This window comes from Oryctolagus cuniculus, chromosome 20, assembly GCF_051225735.1.
Source record: "Oryctolagus cuniculus isolate XC-2025 breed Fujian yellow rabbit chromosome 20, ASM5122573v1, whole genome shotgun sequence".
In the NCBI taxonomy this organism is placed as follows: Eukaryota; Metazoa; Chordata; class Mammalia; order Lagomorpha; family Leporidae; genus Oryctolagus; species Oryctolagus cuniculus.
In genome coordinates this window covers 40477552-40498329 of record NC_142886.1, presented here as the reverse complement: position 1 = coordinate 40498329, position 20778 = coordinate 40477552, and the positions used below count along the sequence as shown (strand labels likewise).

At 47.1% G+C, this 20778-nt stretch overlaps 1 protein-coding gene across 11 annotated transcripts in view; it reads left to right on the top strand.

The window, feature by feature from the left end:
- The window catches only part of NRDE2 (NRDE-2, necessary for RNA interference, domain containing), an 85633-nt gene that overhangs the window by 8969 nt on the left and 55886 nt on the right, over positions 1–20778 (top strand). For 3 of the 11 annotated variants that reach the window (XR_016226789.1, XR_016226790.1, XM_089322647.1), the window contains exons 1-3: positions 15613–15663; positions 16989–17043; positions 19239–19753. Coding sequence is in view for 3 of the 11 variants with exons in the window: in XM_089322647.1 (XP_089178773.1) it covers positions 19690–19753 (64 nt within the window). In the remaining 8 variants the exon portion in view is untranslated. Of the gene's footprint in view, positions 1–15607; positions 15664–16988; positions 17044–19238; positions 19754–19995; positions 20502–20778 lie in introns of those variants that run through there. The other 8 variants (XM_089322645.1, XM_089322654.1, XR_016226792.1 and 5 more) reach the window with 6 other exon arrangements.

Sequence of the window (20778 nt, the reverse complement as noted above, 5' to 3'; positions counted from 1 at the left end):
ACTCTCCAAATGGCTGCAACAGCTGGAACTAGGCCAGACTGAAGCCAGGAGCCAGGAGCTCCTTCAGGTCCCCACATGGGTGCAGGGGCCCGAGCACCTGGACTGTCTTCTGCTGCTTTTCCCAGGCCATTAGCAGGGATCAGAAGTGAAGCAGCTGGGACATTGACCTGCGCCCATATGGGATACTGCTATGCCACAACACTGGCCCCAGGAACTCCTACCACCTGCATCATTTCCTGCATATGATTATTCAGTCTTGATCTGCTGTTTCTCTCAAGTTTTCTCTGATTTATCTTTCCTACTCAACACTTTTTTTTTTAAAGATTTGTTTATTTTACTTGAAAGTCAGAGTTACACATAGAGAGAAGGAGAGGCAATGAGAGAGAGAGAGACAGAGAGAGAGAGAGGTCTTCCATCTTCTGGTTCACTCTCCAATTGGCTGCAACAGCTGGAGCTGAGCAGATCCGAAGCCAGGAGCCAGGAGCCTCCTCTGGGCCTTCCACGTGGGGCAGGGGCCCAAGGAATTGAGCCATCTTCTACTGCTTTCCCAGGCCATAGCAGAAAGCTTGATCAGAAGTGGAGCAGCCAGGCCTCAAACCAGCACCCATATGGGATGCCAGCACCGCAGGCGGTGGCCTTACCCGCTATGCCACAGCACCAGCCCCAACACATTTTTTTTAAGTTTTTTTTTTTTTAATTTATTTGAAATGCAGAATGAGAGAAATCTTCCATCTGCTGGTTCACTTCCCAAATGGCTGCAACTGCTGGGACTGGGCCAGGCCAAAGCCAGGAACCTGGAACTCCATCAGGTCTCCCACATGGATAGCAGGAGCCAACCAATTGGGCCATATTCTGCTGCCTTCTGAGGCCATTAGCAGGGATCAGGAATGGAACAGCCAGGACTGGATCCGGCGCTTATTTGAGAAGCCAGTGTCACAGGGAGCAGTTTCACCTACCACAGCAGTATTTTCTAACTTTCATTATAGGGAGATTAATGAAGAGGAACCCTGTCACCTGATGTGTGTATATGACAGCTATGAATCTGTCAAATGTGTGTTGCAGAGCACACAGAACAAAAGCTGTCATTTGAGAAAGTTTCTGTACATGAGTCAACAGTGGGATAACTGGACATTGAAGTATGTTTACAGTAGTTCACAGTTCCTTCCTTCAGCTGGGAATTTGTTGCAATTTTTATATTTAAGTAAGACAAGGGTACAAGGGTATTGAGATGCCCCAAAAGAAACAGGTTCCAAATGGCTTTTAGGAATCTTGTATGATTGATTTTTCTTGCTAGATGAGGTCCATCTTAAATGATAAAATGATCTAATCATAGCATAAAGAGTTCTGCAGGCAGTGCACACATCATCAGGTTCATCAGTGAACATTACTATGGTTCTGTTGCAAAGTCCTTAGGAGGTACCAAGTTTGCAAAAACTTACACATAGCCCTGCACCTGAGTGCTCAGGATTGGGCTGTAACCTGCATGAAGGCAGACACCATGATTTTATTCATGTTGTTTTTGTTACACCTGTGTTGCCTGCACCTTCAATACCTAGAACCACGTCTGGCATACAGTAAGTGCTAAATCAGTACATGCTGAGCACCTGAATCACTCATGTGGGTGGCAGGGGCCCAAGTACTTGGGTGTCTTCTGCTGCTTTCCCAGGCCATTATCAGAGGGATAGGTCGGGAGTGGAGCAGCCAGGACTCAAACTGGTGCTTATATGGGATGCCCACATAACAAGCAGTAGCTTAACCACTGCGCCACAACACCAGCTCTTGGGTAAGTTTCCACATATATTCTGAATGAAACTCTTCCTGTGAGTTGTCTATGAAGAGACTTTAAGCTATAAAACCAGCTATAGGTAAAGATTTACCACAACAGAATGTGAAAGAAAAGAAGCTACAAACAGAATGAGATTATAACATATTTATTAAATAAGAATTCCTAGACCACTGTGTTTACCAGGTCCATCCTTTAATACCATATACAATGTGGTTTGTTGTGTCTATTATGTAAAGTTTTTTAAATTCCAAAACAATGTAAATGAATAGGGAGGGCTCTTTTCTGGTACAATTTTGCACTTCCCATTAATCTTTCTACATCTGGTTTCCAATGAAGTACTATATGTAACCATCAAACAAGTTGTCATTCAGATGCTCATCTTTTTTCTTTTAATTTTTTATTTTCACACAATTTCAGATTTACAGAAAAGTTACAAGAATAGTGCAAAGAATTGCCAGGGACCTTTCATCCCAGTTTCCCAAATGTTAATGTTTGCCACCTTGGTGCACGTGCGTGCTCTCTCCATGGCAGATGTGAGGCACCTTGGTCCCTAGATATTGCAGTGTATAATTCTGGAAACAAGGTCATTTTCTATTATATAATCTAATCCTAGCACAATGATCAGAATCAGGAAATGGATACAACACTGATATCTAATACTGTGTAGCCAGAGGTCCTCATTCAAATGTTGCCAATTGTCCCAGTAGTGCTCTTCATGGCAAAAAATCCTGGACTATTCATTGCATCCAATGGTGATTTCTAATCTCGTTTAATCTGCAATCGTTCTTCCACCTTTGATTTTTAAGACATTGGCTAATTTACTGATTTCTACCAGTCAATATGCTGAGAATTTTTAAGGAAGTGAATATATTTCAAGTAGCTGAATTAGTCATTGTCAGAATGTACAGGAAAAGGTTTAGGTGCTAATTATCTTATGTTACATGCATTCAGAAAATCATGCCCACAGAAATGATAAGAGCAAAGGGTGAGAAAAAAACAATTTAGAATTCTAGACTTCCCTGTACTAACCCAATCCAGTCTCTTTATAGATGAAAAATGGGAGAAAATAGAACGAAACAGGTTTTATCAAAAGTCCGCCAGCTGTCCTGCTTCCTGGATCTGTGTACCTTTCTCTATAGCATGCTGCATGGAGAAAAGTTATCACAAAACTCTAAAAGCAGTTCCTTGGTTTATTTTTCATGAATTCTACCTACTGTGTTTAACTTGCCCATAAGAATTCTGCTTAGCAGTGATCTCTGTATGTTACCTGTTGTCATACGTAATGATACTTGATTTATATCGTAGTGTTTATAATCTATCTAATACTTGTTCTACGTAGGAGTTAAATGTATATTAGGACCATGTACATAGTATTTCAATAGCACTCTGACAATTTTTCAAAGATACAGTGTAACATGATTATTATGTAGGTCCTGGAGGACCAGGTGGGTTGCAGGCTATGTCCTGAGGAAGAGGAAACTTAACCAGGCAGGTACCTGCTCTAAGTTTCCCATCAAAGTGTCCCTGACAACCCAGAACGCTGAGCGGGGCTGACCGCTGTTGGCCTGCAGGAGTAGTCTGATTTTGCCTGCACAAAGCTGTATAAATTTCCTTGAAACATGATGCATTTTGTGTTTAGAAGTCATATATTTTATATGCCAATTCAAAAGATACTCCCCTCCCCAAATCAGCCAAGAGATAGTACTGATTTATCCTGCGGCTTCAAGTACTGCTGTGCATCACACCCTGCTGTGAGAACCGCATTTTCCAGGCCCTGGCAGTTCTGGCCCTAATCAGTGAGCAGACCTGACAGGAGCCCCTCCCTCTCCTTCCCCCGCTGTAGTAACGGCAAGAGGCCTTGTCTCCACTTGGTGGAGCCACAAGACAGAAACAGCCTGAATCCCCAGGTGTCCCTGCTTGGCAGCTCCCTGGATGACTTGCAAACCAAGGCAGGTTTTGCAGGAGGGACAAACAGACCTGAGTGTTTCAGCTTTGTCTGTTACTGCGGCACAGCCTAGTCAGTCCTGATCATACAGCCTGCCTTCTGTATGGCCCAGAAATCGGCTTTCCACACTTGCACTGTTGGCAAACCTGGTGCAGTGGCCCACTCACTACATTTTGTGACTGATGACCAATTGGCCTTCTGTGATAGCACAGGTGTCGTAGCTACCTTAGAAGCTATCTTAGTACCTAGAACATTAGATCTGCCATAAGGGAGGTTTGGCTGACAAATGGTGTGCCCTTTATTCAGAAAAGTTAATAATGTAAGTCTTTCAAGAAAGCGTGATCTTCGCTGTAATTCATGTGCTGACCACAGATTGCTGAGTATTTGCGGTGCCTGAGTTGGAGGTCTGACTTTGGCTCCTGACTCCAGCTTCCTTCCAACACAGACCCTGGGAGGCAGCAGTGGTGGCTCAGGTAGCAGTGGGCCTGCCACCAATGTGGGAGGCCTGGATTGAGTTCTTGGCGCCCAACAATTACAAGTGTTTGGGGAGTGAACTAGTCTCTCGCACAAGGCCCAGTACTGAGTGCCACATTATCTTGTCATTCCCACCCTTACAGGATTGTGCACAGCCTTCAAGTGGTAGGGTGATTTGAGTCCAGTTCTCTCTGGTTTCAAACTTCTGCTTGCTTTTGCTTCAATTTGAAAATTTCTCTGATGTTGTGGAGTTGGGGACCCACAGTTGAGGGTGGCTTCACTCCTCCTATGATTCAGAACGGTCATGGTGATACTACAGATCATTTTAAGTACTAAAAAATTCCTAAAAGCCTACTACCAGATTTTCAGCTAACCTTCCTCCAGGCTCTGGGGACAGCTCTCTAGCATACTTTCATTTTCCTAGCAATAAGAAAAAAATTTTAAATTGTGACAGCTGCAGAGGAAGTTTGTGTGGAGTCACAATTCCTTCTACAGGGGTCTCAGCCTCTACTGAGTTTGTGTATCAGCAAACAATTGATAGCACAAATTACTTGTAATAATACTGCTTGACAAATTCTATGCATGGATTATGTACAGAAATCTAAAATCTGCTCTCCAAAGCAAGGTCAATCTGGGTCATTCTCTCTTATTCTTAACAACTCAGTGTCCTCATTTCCTTAAAAGCAAAGTGGGGGGTGAGAGTTTGGCCTAGAAGTTAAGCTGCTGGTTAGGATGCCAATAGCCCACATCAGAGCCCCTGAGTTCCTCTCCTGGCTCCACTGCTAACTGAGCTCCTTGCCCATGCAGGCCCTGGGAGGCAGGAGGTGATGGCTCCAGTATTTGGGTTCCACCACCCACATGGGAAAACCTGGACTGAGCTCCTCACCCCTGGCTTTTGTTGGCATTATAAACCGGTAGACAGGAACTCTTAAATAAAAACAAAATCACCAGAACTGCCTCTTGAAGTGTTGAGCTTAGGTTTTCCCAGTCATATAATTTTGCATTTGCTGCCTCTTTAGGACAGGTGGCAGGTGGCAGGCCATGTAGACAGTGTTGTGTGGTGGCTCCTGGCTCTCAGGGGTGGGGCACCTTTTTCTTGCCAAGGACCAGTTAGATTTTTAAAAAAAGATTTATTTATTTATTTGAGAGGCAGAGTTACAGAGAAGTATCTTCCATCCATTGGTTTAGTCCCCAAATGGCTGCAACAGCCAGAGCTGGACCGATCTTTAGTCAGGAGCCAGGAGCTTCTTCCAGATCTCCTACGTGAGTGTACAGACCCAAGCACTTGGGTCATCTTCCACTGCTTTCCCAATGCACTTAGCACTTAGCAGGGAGCTGGATTGCAAGTGGAGCAGCTGGGACTCAAACCAGTGCCCACATTGGATGTGAGCACTGCAGGCAGCAGCTTTATCCACTATGCCACAGTGCGGCCCCCATTTAGATATTTATAACATCATTCATGGGCCATACAAAATCATGAACTTGAAAAATTAGCCTGCTATAGATGTATTGAATTTTGAATTGACAGGGCCAGACCAAATGTTTTCGAAGGTCTCCCAAAGCCTGAGGCCAGACATTCCCTACCCCCATAGGTTCTTGGTCTCCATGCAAGAAGGAATTCAAGGAAGAGACCTAGATGAATGCAAGCAGGAAAGCGAGATTCCTCTGAAGCAAAAGTACACACTCAAGGAATGAGCACGGGCAAGCTTAAGAGAGAAGGAGCAGCCATCAGCAAGGTTCAAGCAGTCCTCTAGGATCTGGAGCCATAGGGGCTGCTGTCTGGACAGGGCTCAATCAGACGTTCAGAAGGGTGGAGTTGGGGATGGGGCTTGAGTTGCGGCCATTTCTGTGCTGTTTCTGGATCTCTCAGAAGTGTCATGGTGTCAGGTGCATGATGGGAATGAGAACATCAGCCATGGTAATTATGATGAAGTGGAAGTCATCACAGGGATGCAGACTGCAGCCATGGTGGGTATTTATGAATGGCACTGGTTATAAAGCTGCAGCATCACAGGCCTTGTGGTTTCCACTGAAGCAGAAGGGAAATTTGAGCGGTACCTGGAAGAGAGTTTTGGAGGTGCTGACTGGGCTGTCACATGGGTCAGCCAGCTGTAGCAGCTGGGCAGGGCAGTTCCTCTGGCTATCACCACCTCCCTGCCTCCGTCAAAAGAAATAGCTGTGACCCACTCAAACCAGACTTCCTATTTGAGGTGATGGGTATCATTTCACACTGAATATATGTATATTGAAAAATCACACTGGAGGCCATCAAGATGTACAACTGTGGGTCAGTTAAAACACCAAACTAGCAGATGGCCTATGGTGGGGTAGGAATGTTTAAATAACCATAGCAGTAACAAAATACCTCGGAAGCTTCAGCAAGAGACACTATTGACCCACAGATTGTGGCTGCGATTTTAAACTCAAGTCAAAACCAATTGATAAAATTTTTAAATAATAAACCTAAAAGGGTCAAATATTGACAAACATTCAAAAGGAGTTTTTCCTATCAGAGAACCTTATTTTTGAAAAAACCATTATCTACCTTAGACAACAGTTGGTGGTGTCAGACAGCTTGAGGCAGAGGCTCTCTGCATTTAGTCTGTCTTCATGTTCCCTTCAGACATGATGTGCGTGGAGGGAGGAGTTACTGTGCGATGCCATGACTGGGAAAGTGATGCTCCCTTTCACTGCTAACCAGATTGGCTGGTGGATCTCATTTAATGCCAATTCCCAGAGCAGTTGAGAATTCTAGAATACGTCTCTGCAAGCCCATGAAATATCCCCAAGTGTGATTTGCTCAGGTGCATTTTCAGACAAAGCGCAGGAGGAAACACCCATGCAGCTCCAAGTGCCCCCTTCCAGGAATCCACTCCTTGCTCCCGTGAGGAGCCACGGGAGAGGGAATTTACCCAGGGCAGAAAGTTCACTGAACGGGCTGTGCTGCCTGTCTGAAAATTACTAGTTTCCAAGGCCCTACAGAAACCAGGAATCCTATTAGCATGGGTTATGGAACAGTTTCCTACCTGCAGTGAAAAGTAGTCACATCTGTCAGTCAGCACATCATTGCTCCAGTGTCTGAGTGAATGGGATTTCTCCTCCAGAAGGAATCACTTGTCCTAAACGAGTCAGCTCAGCCCAGTGCCTCTCCCTTGGTTGCTGGCAAAGGCCCAGCTGCCGAAACCAGTGAGGAAGGCTGGAAAGGGTGAAGGAGCTTTCATTGGTTGGGCAGGGCAGGCTACCCAGAGCCATGCGAGGGTGCAGGCCACTGCTCTGCCGAGCCACCTTCAAGCCTTCCCTGAAGACACAGGCACCCGGGCCAGGTTTCAAGTCCAAAGTTCTGACCACTGGCTGCATCATAAAACCACTGAACTCTGACCCTTTCTTTCCCTTCTTTGCCAGTGCTGACTAAACTTTCCAGTGGAGCCTCATGGATTGGGGTCCCTGAGCACACAATAGGGTCACTGTAGAGGGGCATCAAAGTAGCCCACTTTCAAGGGACGTGGATGGCACAGGTTTGACAAGGTTAGAAAATCAATTTGTATATGGAGAAAATTCAAGTATACTCGGACAATGTCTTTCCAATCAGACTCCAAAGCCCCAGGGTTCAGAACTCCTGGAGTTGCACCTCCTGAAAAGCCAGCTCTACCCTGTGCCCCTGTTCATCTGAAATGCTTGAGGCTGATCAGCGCCCTCTCAAAGTTTTATTGAGTCATTGCAGATGCTAGTCAGGAAAAGGACCAAGCCCTGGGACAGCTTCCCACACATCCGGAAGCAAGGCCAGTCAGTATTTGGAAAGATGTCCATTAGCTCTAGAGCTGAGAGTATTTTTGTCACAAAAACATGGGGGAGGGAAGAGATTCACACTGAATCTAAATTGACTAAGAGGTAAGAGAGGCGGGGGCGTGGGGAGTGGGCAGAGCTCCGGGACAGGCAGACAGGCTGCGAGGAGGAGTGATGGCAGCTTCTGGATCGGTCAGGGCTACACGGAAACGGGATGCAGTGGCCCTGGTGGTCAGCTCTGATTTGAGCTCAGCTTTCCACACACCTGCAGGAATGTCATGCCATCTGCTGCTGACTTCGCCCCATAGCTGTTAACGGCTAACTTCCCCTCTCCATCCTCTAGCCCCTGTAATTCAATGTAGGACATTTCAGATTGTTTTTTTTTTTTTCCTTCTTGTCACCCCTGGCTGAAAGCACTGGGACGCATGGTGTCTCTACGGCCCGGGAGAAGTCAGGCCAGGGCCCACGGGCAGTCCTGGGCCCAGGCTCAGGGTTTCTATACCTCAGTTTCTCCTAGCATGAAAGGAGAGCAGCAGGGAGTGCGGAGGGCTCTCCTGTGGTGAAACCCTCCCCTCGCCGTGGGCACAGTTGGTTGTGCAGTCTGAATGTGGGCGGAACACTACAGGTGCACCCTTTTGGGAATAAGGGTGTGGAGGAAGTCTCCAGAGTTTGCTTTTTGGAGCTCTAAAGAGCTTAATTGAAAGGTTTTAAAAAGGCTCCTTGAGGGTGGCAGGCAAAGGGCTTGGCTAAGTCCTGGGGGAAACTCAGTCGTGTAGAATTACCGCAGACTGGAGTCTGAGCAGATCAACGAGGTGGGTGTGCGTCAGTGGTAGCTGGAGGTGTTCCTGCCCTGGGGGATTCTCCATTATCGGCTGCAGGTGAAGACAGTGCTCGCTTGCCAGAACCTTCTCCGGCTGAGCACTGTGGGCACGAAGCACAAGCCTGCCTGCTGAGCCACCTGCTTCCTGGTGGGTCTTCTGTTTCAGGAGCAGCTAATTGGACCTGCATAAATAACAGGGCTAGCACGGTTATGCAGCGTGCATCAGCCCCTGCTGTGTGTTCTCTGTTCAGCCCAAGTGTAATATTAATACTGACCAGCACAGTGGACACCTACCTTAGCTGTGGACATGTTTACGCTCTCCGTGTAGAATGTGTCAGCAAGAAGACAGGAATTCTTTCAACATCATGCCTGGGGTGAGGTACGGGTTCTAATGGCCATTAAGCAAATGCCTGAGATGATTATTTGCCAGTTATTAATTTGAAATGTATTTTGTTTCCACTTTAGATTTACTTTGTGATCATATCAATGAAAAATGGTAACAGGAAGATGTATACTTTATGGGCACCTATTAACCTTGTCCCCTGACTCTCAGTGCACTGCTGAGAGCAGCTTGGCAATGACAGTGCTTCCCTAAATAACAATTTTCACCGTAAGAACTCGGGCAATGATTCACCTATTTTTGACAAAGTACTTTGTTCAGCACCTTTTGTGCACAGATTTTGACCCTTTGGGGTGGACGTTTTACCTGCTTTGACTCCTGATTCTAGCTTCCTGCTAATAGAGACCCTGGGAGGCAGCGGGCGATGGTTCAAATGATTGGGTTCCTGCCGCCCATAGGGGAGATCTAGATTGAGTTCCATCTCCTGGCTCTAGCCCTGCCTCAGTCGTGGCCATTGTGGGCATCTGGGCTGTGAGCTGGCAGATGGGAGATCTCTCTGCCTGTTGATCTCTTTCTGCCTCTCATAAATTTTAAAAACTATTTGTATGTTTGATTTTCTTCTTTTTTATGGTTTATATATTTATTTGAAATGCAGAGTTGCAGAGCAAGAGAGAGAGAGAGAGGGAGAGAGAGAGGGAGAGAGAGATCTTCCATCCACTGATTCGCTTCCCAAATGGCCAGGAGCATCTCAGATGATTCTTCCGGGTATCCCACATGGGTACGGGGTCCAAGTACTTGGGCCATCTTCTACTACTTTCTCAGGCCATAGCAGAGAGTGGAAGTGGAGCAACCAGGATATGAACTGGTGCCCATATGAGATGCTGGTACCGCAAGTGGTAGCTTTACCCACTATACCAGAGCACTAGCCCCTGATTTTCAAAATAACATTCCATATTCGTTCTGTGAGTTTCAAGTGCTACTCTTTGCTGAGCACGGATGGAACACCTAGAAATTGAGAATGAGAGAGTGAGCACTTGACTGCTTTCTGCCTTTTTTTTTTTTTTAAACCTTGGAGAGCTCTCATCTTTCAAGGTTAAAGCATTGGAGAGCTCCTTCTTTTCCAAGTTTTTGAACTTCTGTGCAGACAACACCCAAACAGACATTTCCAACTCTCAAGAGCCTCAGACCCTCATCCCCCTCAGTTATTCAGTCATCAAAACCAGGCCCTCCATTCCTGGTCTTTGGTTTGGCCTTGAAGTGCTGGGTGTGGTCGGGAATGGAGAGAAGGCCAGGGGAGCCATTCCTGGTATGAAAGCGGCAAACAGGAATCAGAGTGATGTGGTGGTGCCATGATGCCAGCCTGGGAGGAGTGGAAGCAGTCAAACCTTGTATGCAAGTGATGGATACAGAGAGTGGCACTGCTGTAGAGAATGGACTGGAAGGAGACAGGAGACCTGTCAGGAGGCTGCTTGAATGTTACAAGTGTAGTGTAATGATAGTACTGGTCAACACGACGGATCATTTCTAGTCTTTTGAAGAGGAGAGGGTCATGGGCCCTTAGAGGATAGAATGAAAGCTATGCTCATCTTCACAGAAAAACCTGCATTCATGTAGCAGGTATTATGTAAAAACTGAGGGAGTTCATTGTTCCAGCGGTGATGAAAGAAGTGGGATCGCTAAAGGAGACAGGAATATTTGCATTGTGTGAGTGCTGGGAATCAGCACAGAGACTTGGGAGGGAGCTGGGGAAAGAAGGTGATGGTTCAATTTCATACAACAGAATGTGGGAGTGGAGGGGACGGGGAGATCCGAGTTAGGCCATAAGAGTTTCCCTTCTGAGCACAGTGAGCTCCCTATGTTAATAAAAAGGCAGAAAGGAATCAAGCATTTCCTGGTGTGGATACCGGAAGTAATATTTATGCAGCTAGTACTCCTAGGAGAATTTGGTATCATTGAGATAATAGCCATACATAAAACATAGACACTAAATGAATGGCAAAATACATCATTTCATTAGTATTAACAATAAGCTTAAATAATAAACAGAAGTTGTGGGATTTAAAATCAGGATGGGAGCTGAGCATTTAAAATTATGGTTATAGGGACAGGCCTTGGCACAGCTGTTACATCACTGTTTGGGATGCCTGCACCCCATATCAGAGTACTAGGATCAAGTCCTGACTCTCCAATTTCGATTCAGCTTCTTGCTAATACACACCCTGTGAGGCAGCTATGATGGCTCAAGTACTTGGATGCCTGCCACCCATATGAGAGGCCTGGATTGGGTTCTTGGCTCTTGGCTTCAATCTAGCCCAGCCCTGGTTCTTGCAGGCATTTGGGGAGTGAATCAGAGGATCGAAGATCTGTCTCTCTTTCTTGTTGCCTGCAGTGCTGGCATCCCATATGCTCACCAGTTCAAGTCCCAATTGTTCATCTTCCGAGACAGCTCCTTGCTATGGCCTGGGAAGGCAGTGGAAGATGGGCCAAGTGCTTGGGCACCTGCACGGCAATGGGAGACCCAGAAGCTCCTGGCTGTTGTGGCTATTTAGGGAGTAAACCTCTCTCTGCCTCTGCTTCTGTGTAACTCTGACTTTCAAGTAGATCTTAATGAAAAGAAAAAGAAAGCAGGAGGGAAATAACAGCCAAGATTCCCAAACAGGCCAGTTTCTCACACATGATAATGAAATTTCCTCTGCTTTCCTCCTTATGGAAAAGGTAACCTCAAGTAGCCTGGTGTTAATCAGTTGCTTTTCTATCCTTCTGTCTCCCTGCTCCTGCCTGACAAGGAGAGTACCTTTGAAATGACCAATTTGCTTTTTGCTTCTGCTTTCTCCAGCACTTTTCTGTCCCTACCACCAAATTCCACAGCCCAGCTCGTTAGAACACTTACACTATTTTATGAAATGAAGTGTTGTCCTATTCCAGAATCACACATAAAGCCAATGGAGAGCTTTACGTTTGTTGTCATCTTGTCTTTTGACCTAGATGACCTCTGCACTTGACTCTTCCGGTCAGAATTGCTTGTTGGATCTCTGTACATGATGTTGGACACAGTGTGGACCTTAGCTGGGTCAGCGTTTTGTGGGGCTTTGCTTTGACTCTTCGAGGTTGTATTGTCCTTTTGGAAAGTGTCGCCTCGCTCTCCTCGGCTGATCTTTCCTCGTGTTTAGTCCTTGTGCTCTGGTAGCTGCCGCTCATCTTTACAAACACCCGTCCTGCTACCGATGGACAAGCTACCACCTAAGATCCTGTGACTGACCAGCCTGTCCAGCAACTTCCTGTTTGGGTGAGTCCATGGATAACATGGATGATATGACACAGGAAGTGAGGTTTGCTAAATACCTAGCCATAAGGAACCATTAAGTCCCACTGTGATTGGATGACATGTCACATGTTGAATACATGTATATGAGGTTTGGAATGCAACAGAAATGCTCACATACAACACTAAGAGGAGAGTTATAACTGTGATGAAACATTTACCCTATGATAATGGAAAAACATGAAAGAAAGAAAAGGCCCAGGAAGGGTAATGGGAAGAGGAGTGATAATTCCCCATCTTCCTTCTACTTTCATGCATTGAAAGATTTCCTGCATCCTGCTTAGACAGGTAGGAGAGGATAGTTCCTGTACGTATTCCTAATTAAGTAAGCAAAAGTGGACATTAATTTAGATACTTTCACCTATAACTGGAAACTTTATGTGAAAAAATTCATACGTCTGCTCTTTTTACAAAAGATCTATTTATTTACTTAAAAGCAGAGTGACAGGAAGAGAGGGAGAGAGGGAGAGAGAGAGAGAGAGAGAGATTCATTGATTTACCTGCTGGTTCACTCCCAAATCCCTGCAACAACCAGGGCTGGGCCAGGCCAGGAATCCCTTCCAGGTCTCCCCTGTAGGTGGCAGGAATTTGGTCCATCATCTGCCGCCTCCTGGGTGCATTAGCAGGAAGCCTTGTAGCTTGGAGTTGCTTGTGCTCAAGCCAGCGCTCTGATACAGGATGCAGGTGTCCCAAGTGACAGCTTCACCCACTGCGCCACACTTCTGCTCTTTGGAGGAATGAGAGGAGGCCATGAAATGGAGGTGCAGATGGGAATAAAAGGTGGGGGGGGGGGAAGATAAACTAGCCAGCTCCTACAGTCACACTTAAAAGAGAAACACCTACAAGCTGGAAGAGCAGTGAATAGTTGCAGAGATAAAAGCTGACATGACAAAGGAGGTCTTAAAAGGAGACTGGGACTAAGCCAGTTCTTAAAATATCACTTTTATAGTCAAAGAAAACCAGCCTGAATAGTGGGGATTTAACTATTTGCTCTCTTCAAAACTATTTGAGAAAGGTATATGCTGTTTCATTGATCTTTTTCATGATCGATATAACTTACAAACAACACACATCACTTTAGGAAAGCTGTAATCCCAACATAAGCTGAAAATTCAGGTAATTTTGAGAAGTACTAGTTTAAGAGTGAGCTACTCAAGAATATTCATTTAACCTTTTTAAACCTTTTGTCCAGGGGCTGATATTGCAGCACAGCAAGTTAAGCTGCCATCTGCAAGGCTGGCATCCCATATGGATGCCAGTTCCAGTCCTAGTTGCTCCAAAGGTCATCTCTGTCAATCCAGTTCCCTGGTAAAACACCAGGGAAAACAGCAGAAGATGTCTCCCCAGAAGGTTGCAATGGCCAGAGCTGGGCCGATCCAAAGCCGAGAGCCTGGAGCTTCTTCCAGGTCTCCCATGCGGGTGCAGGGGCCCAAGGACTCGAGCCATTTTCTATTGCTTCCCCAGGCCATAGCTGAGAGCTGGATTGGCAATGGAGCAGCCAGGACTTGAACTGGCACCCATATGGGATGCTGGCACTGCAGGTGGCAGCTTCACCAGCTATGCCACTGTGCTGGCTGCTCTGGTGTGTTTTTAAAAAATGTTTATTTCTTTTTCTTTTTTTATTATTTTATTTATTTGACAGGTAGAGTTATAGACAGAGAGAGAGAGAGAGAAAGGTCTTCCTTCTGTTGGTTCACTCCCCAAATGACCGCTGCGGCTGGTGCTGCACCGATCCAAAGCCAGGAGTCGTATACTTCCTCCTGGTCTCCACAGGGGCCCAAGCACTTGGGCCATCCTCCACTGCCCTCCCGGCCACAGCAGAGAGCTGGACTAGAAGAGGAGCAATTGGATTAGAACCTGGCGGCCATATGGGATGCCAGTGCTGCAGGCAGAGGATTAACCAAGTGAGCCACGGCCCCTATTTATTTTTCATCTACTTGAAAGGCTGAATGAGGGAGGGAGGGAGGGAGGAAGGGGGAGGGAGGGAGAGAGAGAGAGAGAGAGAGAGAGAGACTGACTCTTCTACTGGTTCACTCCTAAAGACTGGGCCAGGCTGAAGCCAGGAGCTAAGAACTCCATCCGGGTCTTCCACATGGATGGTGGGAATCCAAGTTCTTGGGCCATCACTGCTGCATTCTAGGATGCATTGGCAGGAAGCTGGATGGGAAGCGCAGAGCATCAGGGATTTGAATCCGGCACACTCATATGGGATGCTGGGCTTCACCTGCTGTGCTACAGTGCCTGCTCTCTGGTGCATTTCTTTTTCTTTCTTTTCTTTTTTTAAGATTTATTTTATTTATTTGAAAAACAGAGTTGTAGAGAGAGGGAAAGACACGGAAGTTTTCCATCTGCTGGTTCACTTCTCAAATGGCTGCAACAGCTGAAGCTGAGCCAATCCGAAGTCAGGAGCTGGGAGCTTCTTCTGGGTCTCCCACATGGAAGCCGGGGCCTGAGCACTTGGGCCATCCTCCACTGCTTTCCCCAGGCACATTAGCAGGGAGCTGGATCAGAAGTGGAACAGCCAGGACTCGAACCCATGCCCATATGGGATGCTGGCGCTGCAGTCTAGGCTTTAACCTGCTGCACCACAGCACCAGCCCTTTGGTGCATTTCTTGACTAAACTAGACAGAAAGTAGGCCCACAGTTTTGGGTGTGTAATACTTACAGGATGGTAAACCCAAGTGGAGCCCCATCTAATAATTATTCTATTTTGTAATATCATTACCAAGTGCTGTTGGTGACATCCTTCTCTGATTTCTACATGACTTCTCAAAACCTTACGTATCTGAGACATATTCTTGAGTATGTGAATTGTGAGTTAGGAACAAGTATGGGGGTGTTCAAGTAAAAGCTACATTTATTTTGGTGAAAAAATGCTTTAAATCCGTGCATATGGAGGGCGTTTAAAAAGCTCATGAAAAATGTGTACTTTGAAAAGGCCATGCATGAATTTTAAAGTTCAACCTGTGTGCACATATTAGGGTATTTCCAGTGAAATCCTGTCCCCTTCCTTCTCCACACACACCCCAAAACAAAACAGAAAGCAGATGGAGCCAATGAATCGGCTCAGGCTCTTCTAGGTCCTTGCTGATGCCTTGGGTTTTCACAGGACCCTTTTCTTTGTTTTACTTCATAGGGACTTCCCTTAGAAAATTCCTTGAGACCTGTTTCTCCAGTTCGCCTGAGTTCGTGGTGAGTGCAGAGTCTCTCCCTCTGAAGATGAAAGGAGTTTGCTTTTAGATGTTCTGGGTAGACCAGTTTAAAACTTCATACATCATGCAAACTAATTGGCACACCTGCAGGCCCTGGGATGGTGATGCTGGCTGTGGAAATGGCCTCACTTATGCCTTCATTCACTCATTCACTCTGCTGTTTAGAAACTCTAGGTTCCAAGTGACAGAAAATCAACTTGAATTAGTTTACTGAAATGGGAAATGTATTATAAGCATATTGGACTGTTTCCTAGCACCTGAGCCTAAGAGCAAAGCTGAGCTCCAGGGACAACTGGAATTAGAGTTCTGGAGCCCCTGGGACCCTCCTCCTCTGCTCACATTGGTGTTGAAACCCAGCCCCTGCACTGTACCTTTGATGCAGATGCTAGGTACTATCAGGTCCAAGTCTCCCATGGTCTCCCAGCATCCCCCTCTAGGGTTAACACTTCCTTGCTATGCTTTTGCTGAAATTAACACACTAAATTGAGCTAGTGGGGACCACCTTGTGGTGCAACAGGTGAATAAGCTGCCACTTGTGACATGGACATCCCATATCAAAGCGCCAGTTGGAGTCCTGGATACTCCGCTTCCAATCCAGCTCTGTGCTTTCGTATCTGAGAAGGCAGCAGAGGATGACCTAAGTGTTTGGGTCCCTGCCACCCATGTGGGAGATCAGGATGGAGTTCCTGGTTCCTGGCTTGTTGTGGTCATTTGGGGAGTGAGCCAGTAGATGGGAGGTTCTTCCAAAGGTGTTTCTCTCTCTCTCTCTCTCTCTCTCTCTCTGATACTCTGCTTTAAAATAAATAATTTTAAAAAATAAATTGAGGGAGTGGCACAGCTGCCCTACAGGGTTTCTGATCACAAGGCACATGAGATCATTGATCTCACCATAGTTGGACATCTTGATATTTGGTCTTGTTTTTAAGGAATTCTTTTCCAGGAAGTCCAGGTCCTGAATAAGAAGTAACCACCACCTCTGACCAGAGCCCAGTTTTCTATCATCAAAATTCCTTAAAGAATACGATATTGCCACGCAATAACCGAAGGGTCAGGAGCACTGCAGACCAAGCAAGGATCTGCACACGAGCTTAGTACTCTGATCCCTCATCTCAGTAGGAACCTTCACCCCTAACTCGTCAAGGATCCCAGCAGTTAGGTCATCACTGCCCTGCTTCGTGCCCTGTGCTTTGCAAGAAACACCTGCTTTCTTCTACCTCGCGGCGTGAGTGATTGGCTTCCTGTGTTATACGAGTGGACCCAGTTTTGGGAATATTCTATAAAAGTTTTACCCTTCTCTTTCTACAGGCAGCTTTCCTCTGCTTCTCCACCAGCTCTGGGCTATCACATCTTGGAACACTGAGTGAGTGTTTCTTTGACAGATCATCTGGCCCATAAAGATTAATCTGCTTATTAAAAAAAAATAAGGCGGGTGTTGTGATGTGGTGGGTTAGGCTGCAGTCTGGGATACATGCATTCCATACTGGAGTGTCCAGTTTCAGTCCTGGTTACTCTGCACTTCCACTACAGCTTCTGGCTAATGTGCCAGGGTGGCAGCAGATAATGGGCCAAGGGCTTGGGTTCCTGTCATGTAGGAGACTCACATGGAGTTCCTGGCTCCTGGCTTTGGCTCAGCCTAGCCTCAGCTGTTGCAGGCATTTGGGGAAGGAACCAGTGGATGGGAGATCTCTCTTTCTGCCTTTCTAATAAATAGATAAGCCTTAAAAATATTATGTGGCCCTTTAGGAAGAAGTTTCCTGACCTCTGCTCGGCATTTATCTATTTCATACACATTTAATACATTTTATTTCCCTCTCAGGTGCTTTAGTTACGATAACATCAATTTTCTTCTAGCTTTAATCCTTAAAATCTAATCAATCACACTTACAAATATGGCGACCTTTAGAGTCTCTTAGATGTCCTGAAACTGCTCAGGCTCCACTAACTTAAATCCTGTCAGTTACGCGATTGCACACTTTAAACTGCTCACGGGAGAGGGTCACTGAAGCCAAATTTTCTTACACATTGGCGAGTACACAAAATACCTAATATGCCAAGAGCTATTACAGAAACATTATTTTTGAGGGTTTAGTTCCCTATTAATTCTTCTTGTTCTGGGGTGGAAAGGCAAGAGGCACTGGGGAACGCTGTTGGCATCCCCGTGCCCTGACGGGATGGGCTGAGGCAGGCAGATGCCGTTCTGCTAGCTGAGGTGACTCAGGGCCATGCCGGCAGCGCCTGAGGCCTAAAGCTGCAGACGTGCGGCCCTGCCGTCCCTGCTGCCTCGTGACTGCTGCCTCAGGGACTTCAAAGCTTGAAGGGCTCCCACGACCTCGGTCTCCGCAGGTCTGCAGCTTCCCGGGTCTGCCTATTTTTTTCATTGATTTGCACCTCTGATTTCTAATTTCCTGCTTAACGCTAAAGATCTTTAAACTCCTTGAGATCCACACACACAAAAATCTTCATTTTTCTGTCTCTTTACTTGCAGATGCTTGTTTGTATCTTTACTATGCAAGAACTTGAAAAAATAACCTCAGTGTATTAATCTAACAGTCTATCTAACAGAATTAAAAAGAATCATTTGGTGGTGCAGCGGGTTAAACTGCCTCCCGTCTGTGTCTCAGCTGCTCCACTTCCAATCCAGCTCCTTGCTAATGCACCTGGGAAGGCAGAAGATGGCCCTAGGGCTGGTGCTATGGCATAGTAGGCTAAGCCTCCACCTGCAGCACCAACATCCCAAATGGGCGCCAGTTTGTGTCCTGGCTGTTCCTCTTCCAATGCAGTTCCCTGCTTATAGCAGAAGATGGCCCAAGTACTTGGGCCCTGCCACTATGTGGGAGACCCAGTTGGAGTTCCGGGCTCCTGGCTTTGGCCTGGCCCCGCCCCAGCCGATGTGGCCATTTGGGAAGAGAACCAGTGGATAGATTTGTGTCTGTCACTCTGCCTTTCAAATCAATCTTAAAACACACACAGTGAATCACAGTGAGGCCATATGTTGCATTTGGTGATTTGTCTTGTCCTCTCAATGTCATCCAGTTCCTCAGAGAAACTTGCTTATTAGTTGTCTGTAATTTCCCCCGTTCTGAGTTTGGCTGACTGCTTCCATGTGGTGTGAAATCTTGTAAGTTGTCCTTTAGCCCCTATAGTTCTGTAGGAGGCTTGATTCAGAAAGGTATTTCCTAAGAGAGCTTTGACCCCCATCGGGCCTTTCCGGGGTGTTAGACCCATCGGAGCTTGGCCGTCTCACGTGGCTTTGACTGGAGCCAGCTCGAGTTTTCATGGGCCAGACACAACGCTTGTGCGTTCAGTCTTCCTCCAGGATGAGGAAAGTAAAGCATTTTATCTTTATTTTTAAAAGATTTTTATTTATTTATTTGAGAGGTAGAATTACAGACAGTGAGAAGGAGAGGCACAGAGAGGGCTTCCATTCGCTGGTTCAGTCCGCAGATGGCCGCAACGGCCGGAGCTTCTTCCGGGTCTCCCACGCAGGTGCAGGTGCAGGTGCAGGTGCAGGTGCAGGGCCCCAAATACTTGGGACATCTTTTTCTGCTTTCCCAGGCCAGAGAGCGGGATCGGAAGAGGAGCAGCGGGGACCAGAACCGGCGCCCGTGTGGGACGCCAGTGCTGCAGGTGAAGACTTTAGCCCACTAGGCCACAGCGCCGGCCTCTAGACCGTTTTATTAAACTGACTTGGCAAGCCACGCTGCGACTTCACGGTGGAATCGGAATCCCGAGGACTCCGGCTCTGAACAGCGCGGTCTCCCGGTCTCCGCGCTTCCGGTATTCACAGACACCTGAGGCTGCAGCCACTAGGAAGCCGCCCTGCCCCGCCCCTCCCTTTGGCCCCGCCCCTTCCCCGCCCCCTAGCCCTCCGCCCACTCCGCCTGGTCTGAGGTCAAGCCCCAGCCCGCACGAGGGAAACCACGCTTCCCAGCATACACCGCTTCAAACCGGCGCTTGGCCGCCGCCGCCATTTCTGTAGAGGGGAACGGCGGAGAAAGCTGCGTTGATGGCGCTGTTCCCGGCCTTTGCGGGCGTGAGTGAGGCCCCCGATGGTGGGAGCTCCCGGAAAGGTAAGCTCGCAGAAGGACCGGCGGAGGTACTCGGTGGGTCCAAGCGGCAGTTTAACCGCCCGGTCTGGGCTGTGGCCTTGGGATTGTTTATCCGTTTGTATCCCAGAGTTCTCCGCGGCGCTGCAAAGCGTTCTGGGAAGGGCTCTAGGCTTCGTTCCGGTTTTGGAACGTAAAGGTTTTCTCCTGGGGCTCGAGTAGTGGGGTGGTGGAAGGGGGAAGGAAAACGGAGGAGCGGCCTTGGGGCTGGGGCTAAGATGTTCCCGTATTGCTGGCGTCCGTTCTTTCTCCGCTCCTAAGCGACTTAGTCGTTCAAAGGGGGAACTCTCCACCTGTCAAGGAGACGCCTGTTGCAAATACCAGGCGTTTTCATTACAGCCGAGGGTCCTTCACAAAGTTGTGGCGAATGGGACTAAACGGCAAGCTTGTTTGGGCGCAGAAAATGTTGAAATCCATGCATACGCGTGCAAACGACAGTCTTCAAAAAGGCCACGAGGAATGCGACTCATGAACACACTGCGCATGGGCTTTCAAAGAGTTTTTGGGCACAAAACTTTTAATTCCCGTTTTCCTCACAGTGTTTGAAGTGCCCTCGAATTTTCCACTGCCCATTTTTAACTTCTAGAGTCCTCATTGGGTTCTTGTCCTTTGGTGAGGCATTGGGATCCAAATCCTAACCAGTTTCCAGATGCGCGCAGCACCAGGCCAGAGTTTGTTTCTTGCGCGTCTGTCGTGCGCCCGGCTCACAGCAGTAAGTATGTAAGCTTCGGGAGCGCTGTTAGAAATTGAGGCCGCGCGGTGAATTCACCTACCTGGTGAATGTCTGACACTCCTCAAAAGACAGCATTACAACGGGATTAAAGATCTCAGTTGGCTTTTATTCCTGACTCTAGAATCGGACAGGCCCTGAGCCACGCTGAGCTCAGAAAGTGGAAGCACTTGACAGAGCTTAACGCCTTGTATCGGGGTGTGTGCCGCCTGTAAGCGAAGCTAAGTGGCTGTGTTGGCCGGGGCTCAGCTGTTACAAG